Source organism: Muscardinus avellanarius (genome assembly GCF_963383645.1).
Source record: "Muscardinus avellanarius genome assembly, chromosome: 2".
NCBI classification, from domain to species: Eukaryota; Metazoa; Chordata; class Mammalia; order Rodentia; family Gliridae; genus Muscardinus; species Muscardinus avellanarius.
The window spans coordinates 7,296,695-7,316,780 of NC_137787.1; the positions used below are offsets into that span (position 1 = coordinate 7,296,695).

Genomic DNA, 20,086 nt, shown 5'->3' on the forward strand with positions numbered 1-20,086 from the left:
GCTTGTAATCCCAGCATTTGGGAGACAGACTGGAGGATCGTGGTTCACGGACAGCCTCAGCTACTTAGTGAGGCCCTCTGCAACTCAGTGAGACCCTGTTTCAAAAGAAAGAATAAAAAAATAGGGGGTGTAACTCAGAGGTCGAATGCCCCTGGGTTCCATTCCCAGACCCACACACACAAAAAATCTAAAATAAAGTATTTTGTAAAATTGTGGCAATGGTTTAGAATGATAATGGTGTAAGAAGACTTACCCAGAATGAGGTAAACAGAAAAATAAGACTTAATATATGGTAAAAAAGAAATCACAAAGATAAACGAATACGTTTTTGGGGGAAGATGGTTACTTGATAAAAAAAAACATATGCAATTTTATCTTACATGATTAATATAACTAATTCCAGAGAGATTAAAGGATTCAATGTAAAACAACAACAACAACAACAACAACACACACACACACACACACACACACACACACACACACACGCCTTTCCAGAATTACCCCAGTTGTTTTTGCCGAGTCCTGTATTAAGCACGTGGCCCTCCGTTTTCATTCAGTCCACTCAGAACTCTACTGCACAGGTATTCTTAGCCCTGTTCCTCAGATTAGGAACCCAAGGCCCAGGGACACTCGTCCTGAGCTGAGTCTGAAAGCTCCAGAGGTCTGTCCCAGCCCTCCGAGTCTCCCCAGGAAGAAACAGGGAATTTTTGTGTGCAGAGGGATTCTTTGCATGGAGAACCAATAGACTTTACAAAGGCTTGCAGTCTCTGAATGTCAAAAGATATGAAGTTTACATTGTGAAAATATGTCCAATAAACATGACATAAACAACGGGCACAGCAGATAACAGAAACCGTACAGCTTGAACAGAAAGAAAGATGGCGGAGACTTGAACAGACCGTTCACAAAAGAGGAACCATGAAGGTCGATCACCTTCATCGAATAAGCCCATCGTGACTGCCGTCCAACAGAAAAACCAACACGTACCACCTTTCACTTTGTGACTTAAAGTGGGTTTTAATGAAAATATGTAGGGTAGATATTGGAATGAGGTGGGCACTCCTCTACGCCTGCCGGAGCAAAAGCTGGAACAGAATTTCTGGAAAACTATTTGTCATTCTGTATCAAGGAGCTGAGACAGGAGGATTGTAAGCTGGAAGTCAGTTGGGCAGCACAAAGAGGCTTTGTTTCAAAATAAAAAAATAAAGAGAGTCGGGGATGCAGCTCAGTGGTAGAGCACCCCTGGGTTCAATCCCCAGTACTGGGGGAAAAAAGAGCCTTAAAAATATTCCTGTCTTTGGATGTAGTAATTTCATCCTACAAATCTATAACTGGAAACGCATTTAACATTTCTCCACAAAGACCCTCCTCACTGTGGTGTTTGTGACAACAAGGCATTGTGGATAATTGGATAAGTGTCTGACAACATTTAGGAGAGTCATTCCCTAAAGTAAAGCACACGTAATAGAATTCTGTAATTCATTAAATGTGGTACTTAGGAAGGAATTCTAACCCAATGGGAAAATGCCAATGCTGCTAGAAAACTCAGACTATAAAGAAATGTCTAAAGCCGGGCGTGGTGGCGCACGCTTGTCATCCCAGCATTCGGGAGGCTGAGACCGGAGGATCGCAGTTCGCGGACAGCCTCAGCTACTTAGTGAGGCCCTCTGCAACTCAGTGAGACCCTGTTTCAAAATTAAAAATAAAAAATTGGGCAGGGGGTGTAGCTCGGAGGTCAAATGCCTCTGGGTTCCATCCCCAGACCCGCAAAAAAAAAAAAAAAAAAAAGAAAGAAATGTCTAGACATTCCATATATAAAAATGCAAATTATACACATAGGTAGTAAGAAAGAGACTGAGAAGGTGCATTAACAAGGTGTGTTAGTCTCTCCGTGGTAGGTAGTGGTTTTTCTGCGTGTGTGTGTGTGTGTGTGTGTGTGTGTGTGTGTGTTACCAGAGATGAAATTCAAGATCATTCTACCTCTCATCTACACACCCAGACCTATTTTATTCTTTATTTGGAATGAGGGTTTTACTGGGTTGTGGAGGGCCTCACAAATTACTGAGGCTGGGCATTGAACTTAGGGCCATTCAGTTACCAAGCTACATCCTATTTTATTTATTTTTATTTTCAAACAGGGTCTTGCTAAATTGTCAAGACTAGTCTCAAACCCGTGGTCCTCCTGTCTCAGTCTCCCAAGTACTAAGATTACAGGTGTGCACCACTACACCTAGCTTTAAAAAATTTTTTTCCTGAGGATTTAACTGTGGATTTAACCTCTGAACTATTATCACCAGCTCTCTTTTTATTTTTATTATTATTATTATTATTATTATTATTATTATTATTTATTTTGAAACAGAATCTAAGTGGTGGAGGTTGTACTCAAACCTTCAATTCTCCTGTCTCAGTCTCCTAGATACTAGGATGACACCTGGCTAATACCATTCCTTTTTTGTTTTTTGTTTTTTGTTTTTGTTTTTGTTTTTGTTTTTGTTTTTGTTTTGGTGATACTGGGGTTCCTGGAAACCCTTCTACCTCCGGGCTACACTCCCAGACCCATTTTATAATTTTGTTTGGAAACAGGGTCTCTTAAGCCAGCGTGGCTGGCTTCCAACCAGCACAATTCTCCTGTCTCCGCCTCCCAAGCGCGGGGATTACAAGCGTGCGCCACCACACCCAGCCTTAATACCATTTTTTTAAAGTTACCCAAAGAAAGGCTGCTGTTGATGAGGAGATCGGTCACTGCTGAGGGCTGCGGGGCCCAGGCCGTGGTTCTTCTCTGCAGAGCAGATTCCTGGTTGGCTGGCCAGGCTGATCCTTTGGCGGCCAGCCTCCTTGGTATTATTAAGAATTCATAACCGAGCCCAAACTGTTGAGGCCCTGGTACTTGTTAATATGATTTTCTTTCTTCCTTTCCTTCCTTCCTTCCTTTCCTTCCTTCCTTCCTTCCTTCCTTCCTTCCTTCCTTTCTCTCTCTCTCTTTCTTTCTTTGCAGTACTAAGGATTGAACCCAAAGACATTTTACCTCTGAGCCTTACCCTCAGCCCTATATTTTATTCTTTATTTTGAAACAGGGCCTTACTAAGTACGTGGGGCTGGCCACGAACCTGCAATCCTCCTGTCTCAGCCTCCCAAGTACTGGGATTACAAGCATGCGCCACCACGCCTGGCATAATATGATGGTCTTTCTTTCTTTCTTTCTTTTCTTCTTTCCTTCTTTCTTTCTGGTGGTACTGGGGTTCCTGGAAGCCCTTCTACCTCTGGACTACACTCCCAGACCTATTTTATATTATTTTTTATTTGGAAACAGGGTCTCTTAAGCCAGCGCAGCTGACTCTGAACCGGTGCGATCCTCCTGTCTCTGCCTCCCAAGCACGGGATTACAAGCGTGCCCACCACGCCGGCCTAATATGATGGTTTTCTAATTAATGTGATGAAATGCGTGTGTGTCCAGCAGGGAGACTCTACAAGAAGGCAGGGCTGGGCTCAGAGGGCCCATGACCGTCACGGGCTTCTCCCCGCCGGTGCTGCCCTCTTTCCCCACAGGGGCAGGGCCCGCTGCAGCTGCCAACAGCAAGCGCCCCACGCGTGGTGCGTCCTGGGCTCTGACCAGCTGTGGGGGAGCCCTAGGACTTCAGGCCCCTCGGCGTCTCCCCCAAACTGGGAGTAGAGTTGCAAGGTGTCGGGAGGGGCTTCTTCTTGCCTTCGTCTCCCGTCTCCCTGGTTCCCCTGGGTGCGCCTGCGGGTGCCAGGCCCTCCCTCCCCCAGGCCTCCAGGCACCCGCCCCGGCCCCACGGCCACCGGCCACCAGTGCGTCATCCACGTCCTCTTCCTGCCTCAGTCGCTTTGAGCGCTTCCTCTGAGGAGGCCCACACGGCAGCTCAGTGTCTCCCGGATGTCTCCAGGAAGCCCGGCCGTGACGCGCGGCCACCTCTCCTCTGCTGTCAGGGAACTTTCTTCACAGAAAGTCCTCTGCTTCTCTGCTTCTAAGATGTCACAACTTGCTTTTTAGATCATTGAAGACAATGGCCGGCAGTATTATAATTATTAGTAATATATATGTTATAATGTTATATACAACCTGTATATAACATTATATACTATAATATATAATGTAATATATAATACATATATATATATATATATATATATATATATATATATATAGAGAGAGAGAGAGAGAGAGAGAGAGAGAGAGAGAGAGAGAGGGAGGACTGGGGATCGAGCCCAGAGGCATTCTACCTCTGAGCTACACCCCCAGCCCTATTTTATTTTTTCTTTTGTGACACAGGTGTCGCTAAGTTGCAGAGGCTGGCCTCAAGCCTGCAATTCTCCTGTCTCAACCTCCCAAGTAATGGAATCACAGGCACGCGCCACCATGCCCAGCTAGCAGAGTTTTTATAGATGCCAAGCGTCCAGTAGGCGCTCCCCGCGTGCCCGCCTTGGGCCAGTGCCCACATCCTCCCTTTTTGTTTTCTCAATAGCCCAATGGCATCAATAGAAAGACAAATAACCTGAATTTCAAATGATCGGACATTTCTCCAGATAAGACACACGAATGCCCAATGAACATGGGAAAAGATGTCTGACATCACTAAGGATGAAGGAAACCACAATAACCTGCCACTTCACACCCTCTAGAGGGGCCATCATCAAAAGGACAGATAATAACAAGTGCTGGTGAGGATGTGGGCACGCTGGAGGCCTGGCATGCGGCTGGTGAGAATGCTGAACAGGGCGGCGGAGGACTTCACGAGGCTCTGCGCCAGCTTACCCTCAGACCAGACATTCCATGCTTGGCTTATGCCCAAGACTATCACAAGCATGCGCTCACACACGTACTCATGTCCAAATACTCATGATAGCCGAGAAAAGTGGAAGCAACCCAAGGGTCCCTTAACTGATGAACAGATAAATAAAACATGCTGTATTATCACAATGGAGTATCGTCATCATCGTCATCAATCGTCATCGTCAATCATCATCGTCATTGTGGCACTGGGGATTGAACAAACAGACGTTCGACCTCGGGGCTCCACCCCAAGACCCCGGGGTCTCCCTAGGTGGCCGAGAGTCTCGCTAAATTGCTGAGGCTGGCCTCAGTCTGTGATGCTCCCTTGTCAGCCTCCCAAGTACTGGTTCACAGGCGTCCCCACGCTGCCTGGCCCCTACCGTGGGTTATTAGCCACAAAAGGACTAATTGCCACGACAACACAGATGAACCTTGAGAGCTTCACGCTGAGTAATTCCAGACATCAAAGGCTGCATATGATAACTGTGTGTATATAAAATAGCCAGGGTCGGTGAATCCTTAAGGATAGAAAGTAGATTCGTTGGTTCAGGGGTTGGGGGCAGGGTGCGGAGTCTTTGCTAATAAGTCCAAGAATTCCTTGATTAGACAGTGATAGTGGTTGTACAACATTGTAATTGTGCTAAAAATCATTGACTTGCACAGAAAGGACGATTTGCACCCTGACTAGACGGACAGCCCAGCTAGGCCTGTTGGTGCACACCTGTAATCCCAGTACTGAGGCAGGAGGATCTCAGGCTCAGGGCCAGCCTCGGCAACTTAAGACTCTCAGCAACCTGGTGAGACCCTATTTCTTCCAAAATAAAAGAATGAAATAGGGCTAGGGGTGTAGCTCAGAGGTAGAATGCCTCTAGGTTCAACCCCCAGTATGGGGGTGGGGAAGAAAAAACAGAGAAAGAGGAACCACGGTGAGCGTGTCACCCTCCCGGTTTCTCCTGCGGGGATGCTGGCTCGGTGGGAAGGCCAGCATCTTGCAAAGGCTGGCACAGCGGGTCCAGGCAACCCCAAAGCCTGCTCCTCGGGGCCACGTGCCTGGCACAAGGTGGGGAGCACACACACGGCCCGCTCACTCTGTCTCTGGTGCAGGGAGGACCACAACTTACCACGATGCTGCGCTTTGCACCCCGTGGAGATGGGATCATTGGTCAGGCTGATGTTTTTGCAGAGGTGATGTAACCCACCAGGCAGCAAACACACCAAACGCAGCCAAGCCAACGCCTGTTCTCACCCGAAGGGGCTGCTCTGCAGTGCTGTGCACGGACACAAACCCGAGCGACGTGACTACAACGCAGTTGTCCTGAACCATTTCACATAGGTGACACGGTTGAGTGAAAGGCACAGGCCCCCGCCGGCGGATCACCTCCTCCTGGTCTTGCACACAGAAATAAAGCCCAGAAGAGCCATCCTCGTGGGATATTTTCTTATGTAAACAAGGTCCCCAAGCCCCCAGCTCTGGCTACGGTCCCTGCCAGCTCCGTCTCTGCATGCGGTAAGTACCAGCTATGAAAACAGCACCCTTCGCACGTGCACTGAATTATTAATGAGCCGTGCACTTTTTGCAGAAGGCTTGAAAAGCAGCCGGGGGAAGGGAGACGGCGGCGCACCCACTCACACCACGGTTCATGGCTCCTGTGAGACGCCTGTGTCCTCCGGGTCCCTTCCCTGTGGGCCTCCAGGCCTGGCCGCCCACTCCACACCCCACGTTGCTGGCCTTTCCGTCCTCCTCTCTCCCAAGAACAGTGAGTGCGAGTCCCGGCCCCGCCAAGGCGGGGGTCCTGTCAACCTGGACTGTTCTATAGCTCTGGCTGCCTCAGTTTCCCCACCTGCAAGGTAAGGATTGTTGCTGAAGATGTCAGAAGAGTGAAGACCCTAGAAGGGCTCCCGGCACACGGCCATCCTCTCGGTCACCGCGCAGTCCCTGTGAGGGGTCGAGACCGGGCAGCGACAGTGCTTGTACAACACTGAGATCGTGCTAACATCATTGAGCTGCTCAGGAAGGATGATTTGCACCCTGGCTAGAAGAACAGCCCAGCTGGGCACGTGTGCCCACTTTGTGCCAGCCTTACAGCTGGTAGCAGCTTTGCGTTAGCAGGGCAGGTTTGGAGCCTGCTCTCCCTCCAGGGGCTTTCCGACTGTCTTCCAAACAGAATTCCTGCTCTGCGGGGAATGCGGCCGTCCCTGTCCACGGTGCCTCCCCGCCCTCCCTGCTGTACTGGCCAGGCCGCCAAGCTCAGGGCTAGCTAGTATTCCTTTGTTAGGCATGGGCGGCCTGCAGAGGCCCTGTGCCGAGGAAACCCGGATGCTTCCCGCCACAGCCGCTGACCAGGCATCGTGCACACCTAGCCCTCCCCTCAAGGGGGCTGAGGGGACCCCACCCAGACAGGCGACTCCAAATGGACAAGCCACTGCCCCAGAGGTACGTAGGCTCGCTGCAGGACAGGCCACACCGCGACAACCCTGGCCACCGTGCCAGCTGGACCCGCGCCTCGCCACCTGTGGACCCTGCCCTGACGCACACAAGCTCCCCCGCACTGTGGGGGAGGAGGGCAGCACCTGGATGGCCGCTCCCTGTCCTCCATCCCCGTTCAGACACCCTCGAGCAGGACTGACTCTGGGGACAGGTGGCACCGTGATGAGCCCACGTTCTCCAGCCCCTTCTGCAAGATGGCGGAGCTGCACTCAGACCACATGCCCTCTGCTAAGGTCTCCCCAGGCTGGCCCTCAGTGACCCAAGATGCAGCGCCCCTAATGCAGAGCACGCTGAATAGCTGAGGAGCGATCGAAGCTTTCCTGCTGGGGTAGGTGGCAGGGCCGACCTCTCTCCAGGAGATGAAGGACACAGGGGGAAGGCACGCCCCTAAGTCGCTGGGTGGCACTGGATCGCCACCTTGGCTTTTAGCATCTCCCCACCCCAGGTTCCATCTGTATCATCAAATCCTCTCTCCCGGGAGCGCGGCCCCATCCGCAGGCGGCCCTCAGGGCGGGTCCTCCTCCACCTAGGTCCTTCCAGAACAGAAGGGGGAGCTGGTGGCTCCTTCCTCAGCTCACTTGGAATGCGGGGCCATTAAAGGTCCCTGACCCACAGCTACATGACCAGGGGTCTCCACAGACGGGGTGACCGCTGGGACACGGCTGAGGAGTGAGGTCGGTGACTTTCAGAGCTAAGGAAAGCCCAGCTCTGCCGTGGCCTCTGCCATCGGGGCCGACACCAGCCAGGGCCCAGACAGCGAGGGCCGGGCTTCCCACAGGACTGTGCGAAAGTTAGGTAGGAAGCAGGGTTTGTTTTTTAGGAAGTTAAGTCTCTGCTTTAAAAGATTGGCTTAGGGCTTTTTTTTTTTTAAAGGGTATGTCCCACCTGTCCCTTTGGTGCTAAAAAACACTTCGTGTCATACACTGAAATGGTAGAAGATGAGAGTTGTCATTCATTTAGTTTTAGTTTTCAAGCCTCTCTCTCTCTCTCTCTCTCTCTCTCTCTCTCTCTCTCTCTCTCTCTCATCTATCTGGTGCTGAGAATTGAACCCAGGGCTGTTCTACCTCTAAGCTATACTCCCAGACCTATTTTATTTTGAAACAGTGTCTTACTAAGTTGTTGAGGGTCTTGCTAGGTTGTGGAGGCTGGCCTTAAACCTGCCATCCTCCTGTCTCAGCCTCCCAAGTACTGGGATTACAGGTGTGTGTCACCATGCCTGGCTCCTTCAAGTCTCTTTAACTGACAAGATCAAGGGTTGGACGGAGCCTTATGAGGTCTGCCAGGTTTCTGGAAAGTTCACTGGTGTGTGATATGCCACAACCTCCAGTGTCCTGACCCCACAGGAAGGGTGGCTTTCCCCACAGAGCAAAGGAGAAAGGGGGCTTGGGTGAGGGTCTGGGGGCTTGAGGAGACAGTCAGGCAGGGGGACAGGGGGACGGCCACCATCAGCGAGCATTGCAGACACCTCCCTCGGGACAGCTCTGCACAGTGTCCAGGCTGAGTCCACCTCCCAGCAGGGATGGAGCAGGGGAGGTGGACTGGAGGAAGGACTTGGGGACCCAGACCTGCACCCTAGTTCAGCCACCAGCCAGCATGGTGACCTTGGACAAAGGCCTACACCCCTCTTGCCCTGGCTAGCAAGTCAGGGGACATCAACCTAGAGGTACGAAAGGACCCTCGGGCCCTGGATCAAGTGACCCTGCACTTGAAACGCTCCCAGCTCGGAGGCGGAGCGACCTGCAGTCCCACCCGGGGGCCCGGGGGAAGTGTGGCGAGGTGCAGCCCAGAGGCTCAGCACACCCCAGTACCTAACGGAATCGCCCTCCGCCAGGGTCCACGGGGCACGAGAAAACTGCACAGGGCCAGCGAAAGCAGGCTGAACTTGTGCCCCTGTTCAGGCCCCACGGGGCAGCATCGTCGAGGGGTCCTGGCTGCCGGAGACCCTTCTCCTGAGCTGCGGGGTGCGGGCACAGGAAGCCTTCCAAGGAGGCTCCGAGCCGGGCTGGACTCCACGTCCACCTGGTGGCCTCGCTTGCAGCCTCTGGGAGCAGGCGACCTTGGCTTTGGCCCTCACCTCTCATCTAACCTGTCGGAGCCTCGGTCTTTTCACCAAGGGAGGCGTTCCCAGGACCAGAACTTCAAGTTATCTTGAGGGCGGAAGAGGCAAATAAACACTTAGCATGGCAGGAGTCAGGGCTCAGCGCGGGGCTGTGGTCAGCCACCTTCCCTCCTGCTGCTCAGAGGGACCGCCCAGCCTGCCCAAGGATGCCACCTGGGATGTTCAGTCGAGACGCCTTCCCGACTGCTCCCTGGTGCTGCCCACGGGCTGAGAGGGGACCTGGTTGGACCACGGAGCTGCGGGGGCTAGGGCCTCCCTCCGACATCACTGGAGAAGGAGGAGGTGTTAGAAAGGGACTTTCAGCAAGTGGCTGGTTGCTTTGTTGTCAGGACAACTGGCACATTCAGCGACACCCCAAGTTGGACAGTGGGGGAGCTGAGGGAGGCAGAGACCTGCATGGGTGCACAGAGCTGAGTCCCAGGGAGGAGAAGGGACCCGGGAGAAGAGCAGCCCACTGGGGGATGCTGACATTCTCTGCTCTCAAGGCCCAGAGTGCAAATGCCGGGTGAAGTAAACCTCACCCCGTCTCTTGGTTCCCCAAAACATGGCTCCCCCCGAGACCCACAGCTTGGGTGCAGGCAGGGTCCCCTCCCGCCTCACTTTTTACTGGACTTCTGAGATGGGCCTCTCACCAACACCCAGCAGAACAAGCTGCTTTGTAACAACACACCCACCGCCCTGGAGCCCGACCTTCCTGCTGGTTCAAAGAGCCCAGAGCCCTCCTTCCGCCCTGTGCCCACGGGGCCCCTGGCACCACAGCTGATAGCAGTGGGGGGTGGGACCTGGCCAGAGTGGCCCAGAGAGCTCCAGGGCTGCAGAACCCAAGGCCAGGGGCCCAGGTGGGCCTCGACTGGGTCCCTGCCAAACAAGGCAAGCGTGCAAGTCACCGCATCCCGTGATGGAAGACAGCCCTTCCTAGAGCTGCGTCCCTCGCCAAGCCCCTCGCCCCTCCACGTCCTGGAGCCGCCCAGAGGTCCCGGGAGTGGTGTACTCACAGCACGCAGAGTGCGTACGCCCGGGAGATGGATTCGCTGGCGCGCACGAGGAAGCTCCCGTCTTTGCCCGCCCGCGACAGCAGCTCCTCCGCCTTAGAGCGCGTGATGTTGCCGTGGTTCCAGCCGGGCACCATGGCGGGAGTGGGCATCCTGGGCCGGGCGGCTGCCCACCAGCACACCGCCGAGGCCCGGAGCCTGTCCCTGCGAGTCGCCTCTGTGGCTGCCACCAGCGTAACTGCCTGACTTCCTGTTTCAGGCCCTCCGTGAGGGAAAGGAAACCGAGCTGCAGAGAACTTCCTCATCGCAGAGACCAGAGAGAGAGAGGCCCCACCGGCCAGCGGCCCACCCGGCCGCCCGTTGCCCCGCCCCGCCCCCACGCCCTGGTCCTTGTCCTTCGTGTCCCAGAAGCATCCAGCGCTAGCCCAAGAGGGCAGCCTGTGGGAAGTGCCAGCCCTCCAGCGCCAGGAGGTTCCGGCTAGCTCCTAAAGCAGTGTGGCCCTGCAGAGGCCGGGCTCGGGCCCACAGAGGGTGGCCATGCCCGGGTCAGCCCCACAAGCCTCTGGTCTACCCCTGGACTCTTTAAACCCCCCACCCACCCCATACCTAAGGGCAGAGTTCTCAGGCGGGACTAAGGCTGTCTCCAGAACGGAGCAGACAGAGGGGACGTGGAGACGCTGCCCAACCCATCGGAGACTCAGACCCGGACACCTCCAGCCCCCGGGTGGGGAGAGTCGTGGCGGCCGCCGGCCTTGGAGGGCCTGGGGCCAGCTCTGTGACTCTGTTACACCCATTCCCTGGGGACCACCCAGTCCCCACAGGCAGAACACCTGGCATGAAGCTGGGGGTCAGGGACGGGCGGCCGACAGCACCGTGCGCCTGGGTTTTCCCCGCCAGGCCTCCCACGAGGGGACCGCACATCCCCATGGGAGATCCCAGCTGCCACTTGGCCAAGGTGAGGGTCTTTCCTGAGTCCCGTGTCATAGCGGAGTTCAGGTTGGCTGGTCTGATAGTGTACCACTTGTGGCTGGGCACAGCCACATTTGCCCACCCCTCCAAGAGAGCTGTTGAGCCAAGAGTGGCAATCCCAGTGTTTGGGAGGCTGAAAAAGGAGGATTGCAGGTTTGAGACCAGTCTCAACAACTTAGTATGACCCTCAGCAATTTAGTGAGACCTTTTTTTGAACTAAAAAATAAAAAGGGGTGGGGGGGTAGCTTGGAGGTAAAATGTCCCTGGGTTTCACTCTCAGTACTCCCAAAAAATTTTGGGGGGGGTGGAATTGTGTCCTCAGGGGTCACTATTTGGTACCAAGAGATCTCTAAGGATCTGAGGTGAACCCTGTCCCCTGGACCCCAGGGCTAGGAAGGACAAAGGGGAGACTGGTGATCCCAAACCCCCATCCAGGCCTCACCCCGGGGACGGGAAAACAGGCTCCCTCCAGGAGCCCGCCAGGCAGCACCCACAGTGATAAGAAACTTGGCAGAGTTTCTTATCACTCTCACCCTCAGTTTCCCCTTCTCTAACTTGAGGGGCACAGCTTGAAAAGGAGTGTGTGGTCATGGGGGGCCGCAGGCAGGCTGCACCCTGGTTGTTCTGGAACAGAGGCCCCAGCACCTCCGCCCACGGGGCCACGGGACAGTGAGTCTGCGAGAGGGCAGAGTGCTCCCACTCAAGGGCGCTGGGGCAGGCTCTGAGGCAGGTGCGGGGACGTGGCGCTAAGAGCTGGCCTCCACCCGGCCTCCCCAGCCAGCTCAGCCCCCAGCACACCGGCTCTGCAGAGGCCCAGCGTGGAGGCCTCCATGCCCTGTGCACGGGCCTGCTCAACACCCAGGCACCCCCTCCTTAGGGAACCTCCGCTCGTTCCAAGCACAAGTTCTGGGCCCTTCTCCTTGACCTGCTTGTTACTCTCCATTGTGCAGACTCAGGGCCCATCGGGAGGGTCCGCCCGTGATGACCTCGGCCCCTGTGCTTTGTCCAGCTCATCTCTGGAGACCACTTCCCGCCCCGCCTCTCACACCTCCATCCCCACGGTCTTCCCCTCCCAACTCTGTGAGACGCGCCGGACACATACACGACACACATGACACATGCCCGACACACAGCACACTTGTGTTTCTGTACATGACACATGCCTGACACGCGGCACACTCATGCTTCTATACATGACACATGCCTGACACACGGCACACTCGTGCTTCTGTAGTCTTAAGGCCCACCCAGCCCAACTTCACTTCCTTTCCCACCCGGTTGCTCAGCTTTCCTGTCTCCCTGCCCTTTGCTGTTTCATGTTCAGAAAACCCCAACATGTCGATCAGGGTTGCTGTGGGCAGAGCCTGGGTTAAAAAAAAAAAAAAATATATATATATATATATATATATATACACACACACACACATACATATTACATGCAAAACATATAATTTGATATAAAATATATAATATGATATATAAAACATATTTATATATATATAATATATTTTTTGCAGGGGCCCTGTTTATATAAACAACTTAATTAAAACTTTTTTTTTTTTTGGTGGTGGTACTGGGGTTCCTGGAAACCCTTCTACCTCAGGGCTACACTCCCAGACCTATTTTATATTATTTTTATTTGGAAACAGGGTCTCAAGCCAGCGAGGCTGACTTGGAACCTGCGCGATCCTCCTGTCTCCGCCTCCCGAGCGTGGGGATTACAAGCGTGCGCCACCACACCCAGCTAAAACATGTATTATAAAACTCATGGGACCAGAGCTGGTATGGTGGCACATACCCATAATCCTAGTACTTGGGAGGCTAAGACAGGAAGATTGCAGATTCAAGGTCAGCTTCAATGATTTAGGGAGACCTTGTTTCAAAATAAAAGAATAAAATGGGGTGGGAGTGAAGCTTGAATGCCCCTGAGTTCAATCTCTAGTACCTCAAACAAAGAAGAAGAAAAGAAAAGAAAATGCATGGAACCGTACCTAGTACAGTGATTTATCGATGAAGACTCGGCCTAAGTACCACCACCAACAGACCAAAAGAAATAAACAGTAAAAGAATCACAGTGGGACTTCCGGGAAGATGGCCACGGAGAAAAGCAGGGCTTATGAGCCCCGCTAACAACCAATCTCTATTACCACAAAATCTGCGCCTTTCATAGCCAGAAAACACCATCAGCAGAGAAACAAAAAATGTAATTACAAGGGACAGAGAAAAAGAGGACTGGAAAAACGAGACACCAGAAAGAAACCAGACCGCAGTGCTGCGGCCGGAGCCGCGGCGCGGAGCGGCGGGCGCCATCTTTCCTTGCAGCACCAGGCCCCAGAGAGGAGGGGAACTCAGAACGGAGCTCAGAGCCACAGAGGAGATACACCGGCCTCACGCCTGAGGACGCGGCAGCAGCGCCTTACTGCCGGTGGCAGCGGTGACTTCACCGGACGGCACCAGACCAACGCACTCAACAGCCCACCAGGTTCCAGAGAGGAGCGGTGGACAGTGAGCCGAGGTGAGCCGCTGCGGAACAGCCGGGCGGAATTCGGCAGATTTCTCAGCGCAGGGAGCATCTAAAGCTCCCAGGGGCCGGGCTCAGCACACCCTGCAGGGACTCAGAGCAGAGCTCAAAACCAGAGAAGAAATATGCCAGCCTCACAGACAAGGGCGTGGCAGTGACGCCATATTGCCACCAGCGGCAGCAGCAGCAGCGAATTCACCAAGTCCACTACAGCACAATCTGCGCACTCAACAACAGTGAGTCAAGTTGCGGCCCCTAGAGGAGAAATCCCAGTACTGACTACCAGGGACTTGACCCAGTGGGGGAGTGGCGGTGGCAGAGATATCACACCATAGGAGAACGCCCAACCTGGCACCCCAATGGTCAAAAGCAGCCTCGATTGACTCCCAGGGTCTGAGACTCTGCGATACAACCCAGTAAAGGAGTAGTGGGGACCGAGATACCACAGACTCGAGATCCAGAGCACCTTAAGTCAAGTCGTAGTGACCCAGGGAAGAACCCAGAGAAGGCACAAACTTCCGAAATCATGGGAAAGAGGAATAACAATGGAGCAATGAATGCCCACAATCCCACAACATCAGAACCTGATAAAACAGAAATTCAGAGATTTCTAGAAGATCAAATCAGGAAAATAACTGTAGAAATAATAGAGGTGCTTCGAAAAGAATTCAGAGAGAGCCAAAAAGAGATAAAGGATGCAATTAATGAAGTAAAGGCCTCAATTCAAAGTACAAACAACCAATTAGAACACATGGAGAATCTCACTCTTAGAAGATGATCATTCAAAAAATGAACACATAGTTTCTAATTTAGAAAAAAAATCCGACAGCAGGAATCTGACATTGAAGAAATATGGGCCCATTTTGAGAGAGCTAACCTAAGAATAATTGGAAAAGAGGAGGGAAAAGAAGGTGAAACCAAAGGGATCAACAATCTCTTCAAGGAAGTAATAGCAGAAAATTTTCCAAACGTAGAGCAAGAGGTCGATACACAGGTCCAGGAAACTTATAGAACTCCCTTTAGACAGGGTCGGAGAAGAGGATCCCCACGCCACATAATTGTCAAAATGACCAATGTGGAAGCCAAGCAGAGAATCTTAAAGGCAACAAAAACAAAGGGCCAACCAATTAGAATCACTCCAGACTTCCCAAGCCAAGTCATGAGAGCCAGAAGGGCTTGGAGTAACATATTCCAAACTCTGAAAGAAAACAACTTCCAGCCAAAAAATTCCTACCCAGCAAAACTTTCTATCAAATTAGATGGAGAAATAAGAAGCTTCTATGACAAACAGAAACTGAAGGAATTTATGTCTTCAAAACCAGCACTAGAGAAAATACTCAAAGAGATTAACTACAAAAAAGAAATAGGTAACACACACCAGAACCAGAGAAAAAATATTTTCTATCCAACAGACAACTAAGATTGGTTATCTGTGGAGATTCATTATTTATGTTAGTCTTTTACCTATCTCTAAGTTGTATTGTTTGCTTTTATTGTTGCTAATTTTTAGGATTTCTAGTTGGAATATTAATATACCTTCAGATATAGCATTTGGGAATATTTTATCCCATTCTATCAGTAACTTTTAACTCTGTTTACATTGTCTTTGAATATATAATATTTTTTTTATTTTTTAGGGAGTTTGTTTACCTTTTTTTTTTGCCTGTGCCATTGAAATCATATCCAAGAAATCACTGCCAATTTCAATGTTGTGAGGTTTTATGACCCAGATTTTCTTCTAAAAGTTTATAGTCTTAAGATTTATATTTAGGTCTTTTATCTATTTTGAGTTAATATTTGTGTATGGTGTTAGGTAAGGGTCCAATTTTATTCTTTTTCATGTAATTATTATTTTTCAATAATATTTAGTTAAAAGATTATTATTTCCTCCACCAAATGTTCATGGAAACCTTGTCAAAAATAACTTGACCATATATGGAAGAATTTAGCTCTAGGCTTTTATTTAACTCCAATGGTTTATATATCTGCCTTTATAACAGTACTACACTGTTTCAATTATTGTAGCTTTATATGGTTTGAAATCAGAAAATATACATCTTCTAGCTTTGTTCTTTTTCGAGATCAATTTGGGTATCTAGAGTCCATATTCCATATTAGGATAGATTTTTTCTGAAAAATAAATATTTAAATGTATGATAGTTTCACCTAAAAAAAAAATAACAAGAAAAAAATATTCTCTGGTAAGAAATAAAGCAAAAAGAAATATTGAAATGTTATCTTTAAGTCATCAAAAGCTTGGTATCAGACAAATGAAACTGTTATGTGAGATTATCATTGTTAATATTGGATAAATTGCTATAATACTAGATGTCAACCACTAAGCCAAGCATGGGAAGGAGGGATGGGGAGGGAACGGGGTGGGGATCGGGTAGGGGCTAACTGGGCGACGTGTGCATGTATGTCTACAAAAGTATATTTTTTATCCCATTATGATGTATGAATGCAGTGCACCAATAAAAAAAAAAAGACTCAGCCTAGTGGCTAGAGAGGAGCTGATCATAGCCGTGTTCCATGTCCAGTCATTACATGTGAAGACCCTTCATGATAGCCCTGTTTTTTCTTCCTGCTCACATCCAGGAATCACCTCCTGGTGGTTTTTATTGTCCCATGAGCCTTCATGGCTAGTTTTGTACCTCACACAGAAATGAGGTTTGTCATGCTGTCCTGCACAATGCCACACATTGTAGAACCTGATCATACTGGGCCCACAGAGATCTCCTGGCCTCTGCATTTCCCTAGCACCACGCCCTTACCGCAGGTCCCGCTGTCTCTCACGTCACTGCTCCATCCATCCATCCTGCTACCGGCTTCCGGAGATTCCCTCTGAGCTGGTTCCTTGGTTTTGTACTTCATCCATGACCACGCCTGTGAAAACGTTAATGATCATTTACCTTCGTGCACTGTTCTGAATTTTAGGGCATAAACACAGAACAACGGATCTCCCAACAGTTCTCTTGAGCATTTTAGGCCACTACCACCGCTATCCACATTTTAATCTCTTTCCATGATGCCCATGCCCTGACCTTCCATGTGTGAGTCAGTCCCGTCATCCAGGAACATTCGCCCTGCAGGACACGGGAGAGGGTGCTGACTGGTAGAGTCTGCGGGTCTTGTGGAGCAAGGTTCTCAAAGCTGTGGGAGGAGATGGCTGCCTGAAATGTGGACAGAAGCCTCCAGAGGGCAGAGAATGCTCGTCCCCGTTCCTGCTGCCCTTGGTGCTCCAGAGTGACTTGCTCCCTGGCTGCCCCTGGGAGCCACACCCAGCCATAGAGGTGTGGATGGTCTCATAAGCATGAAGTGCTGTGCTCCTTAGGGAATCTAGTCAACCTTGTGGGCAGAGGTATGGAAAGCAGCTAAGGAGAACGAGGTGAGGCTGGGACACCACCAGCCCTGGCCAGTCCCTGGCACTAGAGGAGGACTTGGAAACATCCTGGGTAGCCAGGTCAGTGAGCTGCGTCAGGGTGGTCTGGCAGCCCTGGTCACGGGCTCTTGGCCATCTCAGGAAGCATGCGGATGGACAGAGAGGGCTGTGTTGACAGGGCAAGCGTGGGTGGCAGTCACCACGGCTTCTGGAGCCTCGTGTGGGATAGGTCATGGGCACAGGCTCTTCTGAGCCCAGCACAGGTCTGGGGCTCACTGGAGGGGAGTTGAGTGGGGTATCATTGACTCAACTGCCCAGGGGGCCTTCTGCCATAGATAAGAAGCAGGATGGGCTTCAGGGTCTGAGAAAAGGGGGAGGATGTAAGAGATAAAAGATAGCTGGGTGTGGTGGCGCACACTTATAATCCCAGCATTTGGGAGGCTGAGACGGGAGGATCGCGGTTCATGGACAGCCTCAGCTACTACTAAGTGAGGCCCTTTGCAACTCAGTGAGACCCTGTTTCAAAATAAAGAATAAAAAATAGGGCAAGGGGTGCAGCTCAGAGGTAGAATGCCCCTGGGTTCCATCCCCAGTACCGCAAAAATAATTTTTTTAAAATAAAAGATAAAAGATGGTCAAACATCTGTAGGCTCTTGATATGAATGGATCCGTAGGATTGGACGTTGCTCTGGGCTTCTGAGCCCAGAGGGAGTGGGAATGAAGGTGGAGGCTCAAGACGCCATTGCCCCTTGCTGTGAACTTAGCACGCAGAACACCCAGGTTGCACTCAGTTTATTTATAGTTTTTTTCTTCAATAACAATTTAATCTTACCATATGTAACTTTTTTACTTTGTACATTTTAGTTCAAGCATGGAACAGTGGTATACACCTGTAATTCCAGTACGTGGGGAGGCTGAGACAGGAGGATCCCAGGTTTGGGGTCAGCCTCAGCAACTTAGCGAGGCCCTCAGCAAGTTAGTGAGACCCTGTTTCAAAATAAAAAACTAAACAGAACTGGGGGTGCAGCTTGAAAGTGGAACACCCCTGGGTTCAATCCCCAGTACCCAAAACAAAAGAAAACCTTGATTAAAGAAAAAATTTGACTCTTTGTAATAATAATATAAATCAAATACATCGTACAGCTGTACAAAAATATTTTTCTTTATATCCTTGTATCTCTATAGCTTTTTTTTTTTTTTTTTTTTTTTTTTGTGTGTGTGTGTGTGTGTGTGTGTGTGGTACTGGGATTCCTGGAAACCCTTCTACCTCCGGGTTACACTCCCAGACCTATTTTATATTATTATTTTTTTTAATTTGGAAACAGGGTCTCTTAAGCCAGTGAGGCTGACTTCGAACCTGCGCGATCCTCCTGTCTCCACCTCCCAAGCTCAGGGATTACAAGCGTGCCTGTGCCCACCACGCCTGGCTCTGTAGAGCTTTTATCTGGCAAATGCCTATAATCCCAGCTACTCAAGAGGCTGAGGCAGGACAATAGCAAGTTTGAGGCCAGCCTGGAAAACTTAGCAAGATTTTGTCTTAAAATTATATATAAATAAATAATACATACATACATACATACATACATACATACATACACCAGAAGTAGTTCAGTGGTAGAATGTCTGTGGGTTCAATCCAATCCCCAGTATTTAAAAAGAAAAGGTTTTCTTCTATATTTATTTATTTATTTATTTTATTTTTGGTGGTACTGGGGGTGGAACCCAGGGGCTTTCTATCTCCGGGCTATATTCCCAGACCTATTTTATATTTTATTTGGAAACAGGGTCTCACTAAGTTGCTGAGAGCCTCACTAAGTAGCTGAGGCTGGCTTCGAACCTGCGCGGTCCTCCTGTCTCAGCCTCCCAAGCGCGGGGATTACAAGCGTGTGCCACCATGCCCGGCTTTTCTTCTATATTTAAATTATGTTTTTACTTTTAAAGCTTTTTGTTGTTCAAAACTAAGACACAAACACACACAGGGCCAGGGTGGTCCAGGCCACTGCCCTCCGCCTCCACTCTGGCCCGCAGTAGACGTGTTTTTCAGCAGATAATGTGCCAATGATATGCCTTTGGACGTTGAGGCCCATGCTTTAAGACTTTTTAAGGAGCCCGTTGAGGTCCGCAAAGGCTTCGGCTAAGCCCTTTGCGTGCGTTTTCTGGGAGGCGTGTCTTGTTTCTCTGCAGTACCCTTCCCTCTTGCCTCTCCTTTGGCTCTGTGTTTTTGCCCTAATTCCAACCGCGTCAGCCAGTTGCTCAGAGGCCCCCTCTGGGAGCTCCTCTTGTCATTCTCATCTACACCCAGGGTAAAGTTTCCACTTCAGCCACAGCCCTGGTAGGAGTTTTATAATCTTCTTAGAGTGGCAACCCCTTGAAATCACGGACAAACCCTTTTTTGTGGTGCTGGGTGTGGAACCCAGGGGTGTTCTACCTATGAGCTAACCACCCAGCCCTATTTTATTTTTTATTTTGAGACAGGGTCTCACTACATTTTGGAAGCTAGCTTTGAACCCGCGATTCTCCTGTCTCAGCCTCCCAAGCCCTGGGGTTACAGGCATGTATCACCCAGCCCTCACGGACGAACCTCTTGAGTGTCTTCCAGATGCCACCCACATACTTCCTGATGATATCACCCCACACCCAAGCAAGTTCTTGATGTAGTCATAGAAAAAAATTCTTCTAGAACTCCATCAGAGTCTTAGTATCTTCTGTTGCAGGCAAAAGTCTTCCCCAGATAGGCCTTAAAAGCTGCTCTAACTCCTTGATCCACCACTGAGATCAAAGCTGTGACGCTTGGTGGGAGGACCGCCACTCGGATAT

General features: G+C 50.6%; 1 protein-coding gene across 1 annotated transcript in view; it reads right to left on the minus strand.

Annotated features, from left to right (window-relative positions):
• INPP5D (inositol polyphosphate-5-phosphatase D) overlaps positions 1 to 10,534 on the minus strand; it is a gene marked incomplete at both ends in the record, with an annotated part of 120,797 nt that extends 110,263 nt beyond the window's left edge. Inside the window, one exon of the mRNA XM_080689298.1 lies at positions 10,401 to 10,534. Within this exon, the coding sequence (XP_080545424.1) occupies positions 10,401 to 10,534 (134 nt within the window). The remainder of the gene's footprint in view (positions 1 to 10,400) is intronic.
• Positions 10,535 to 20,086: the final 9,552 nt, after the last annotated feature.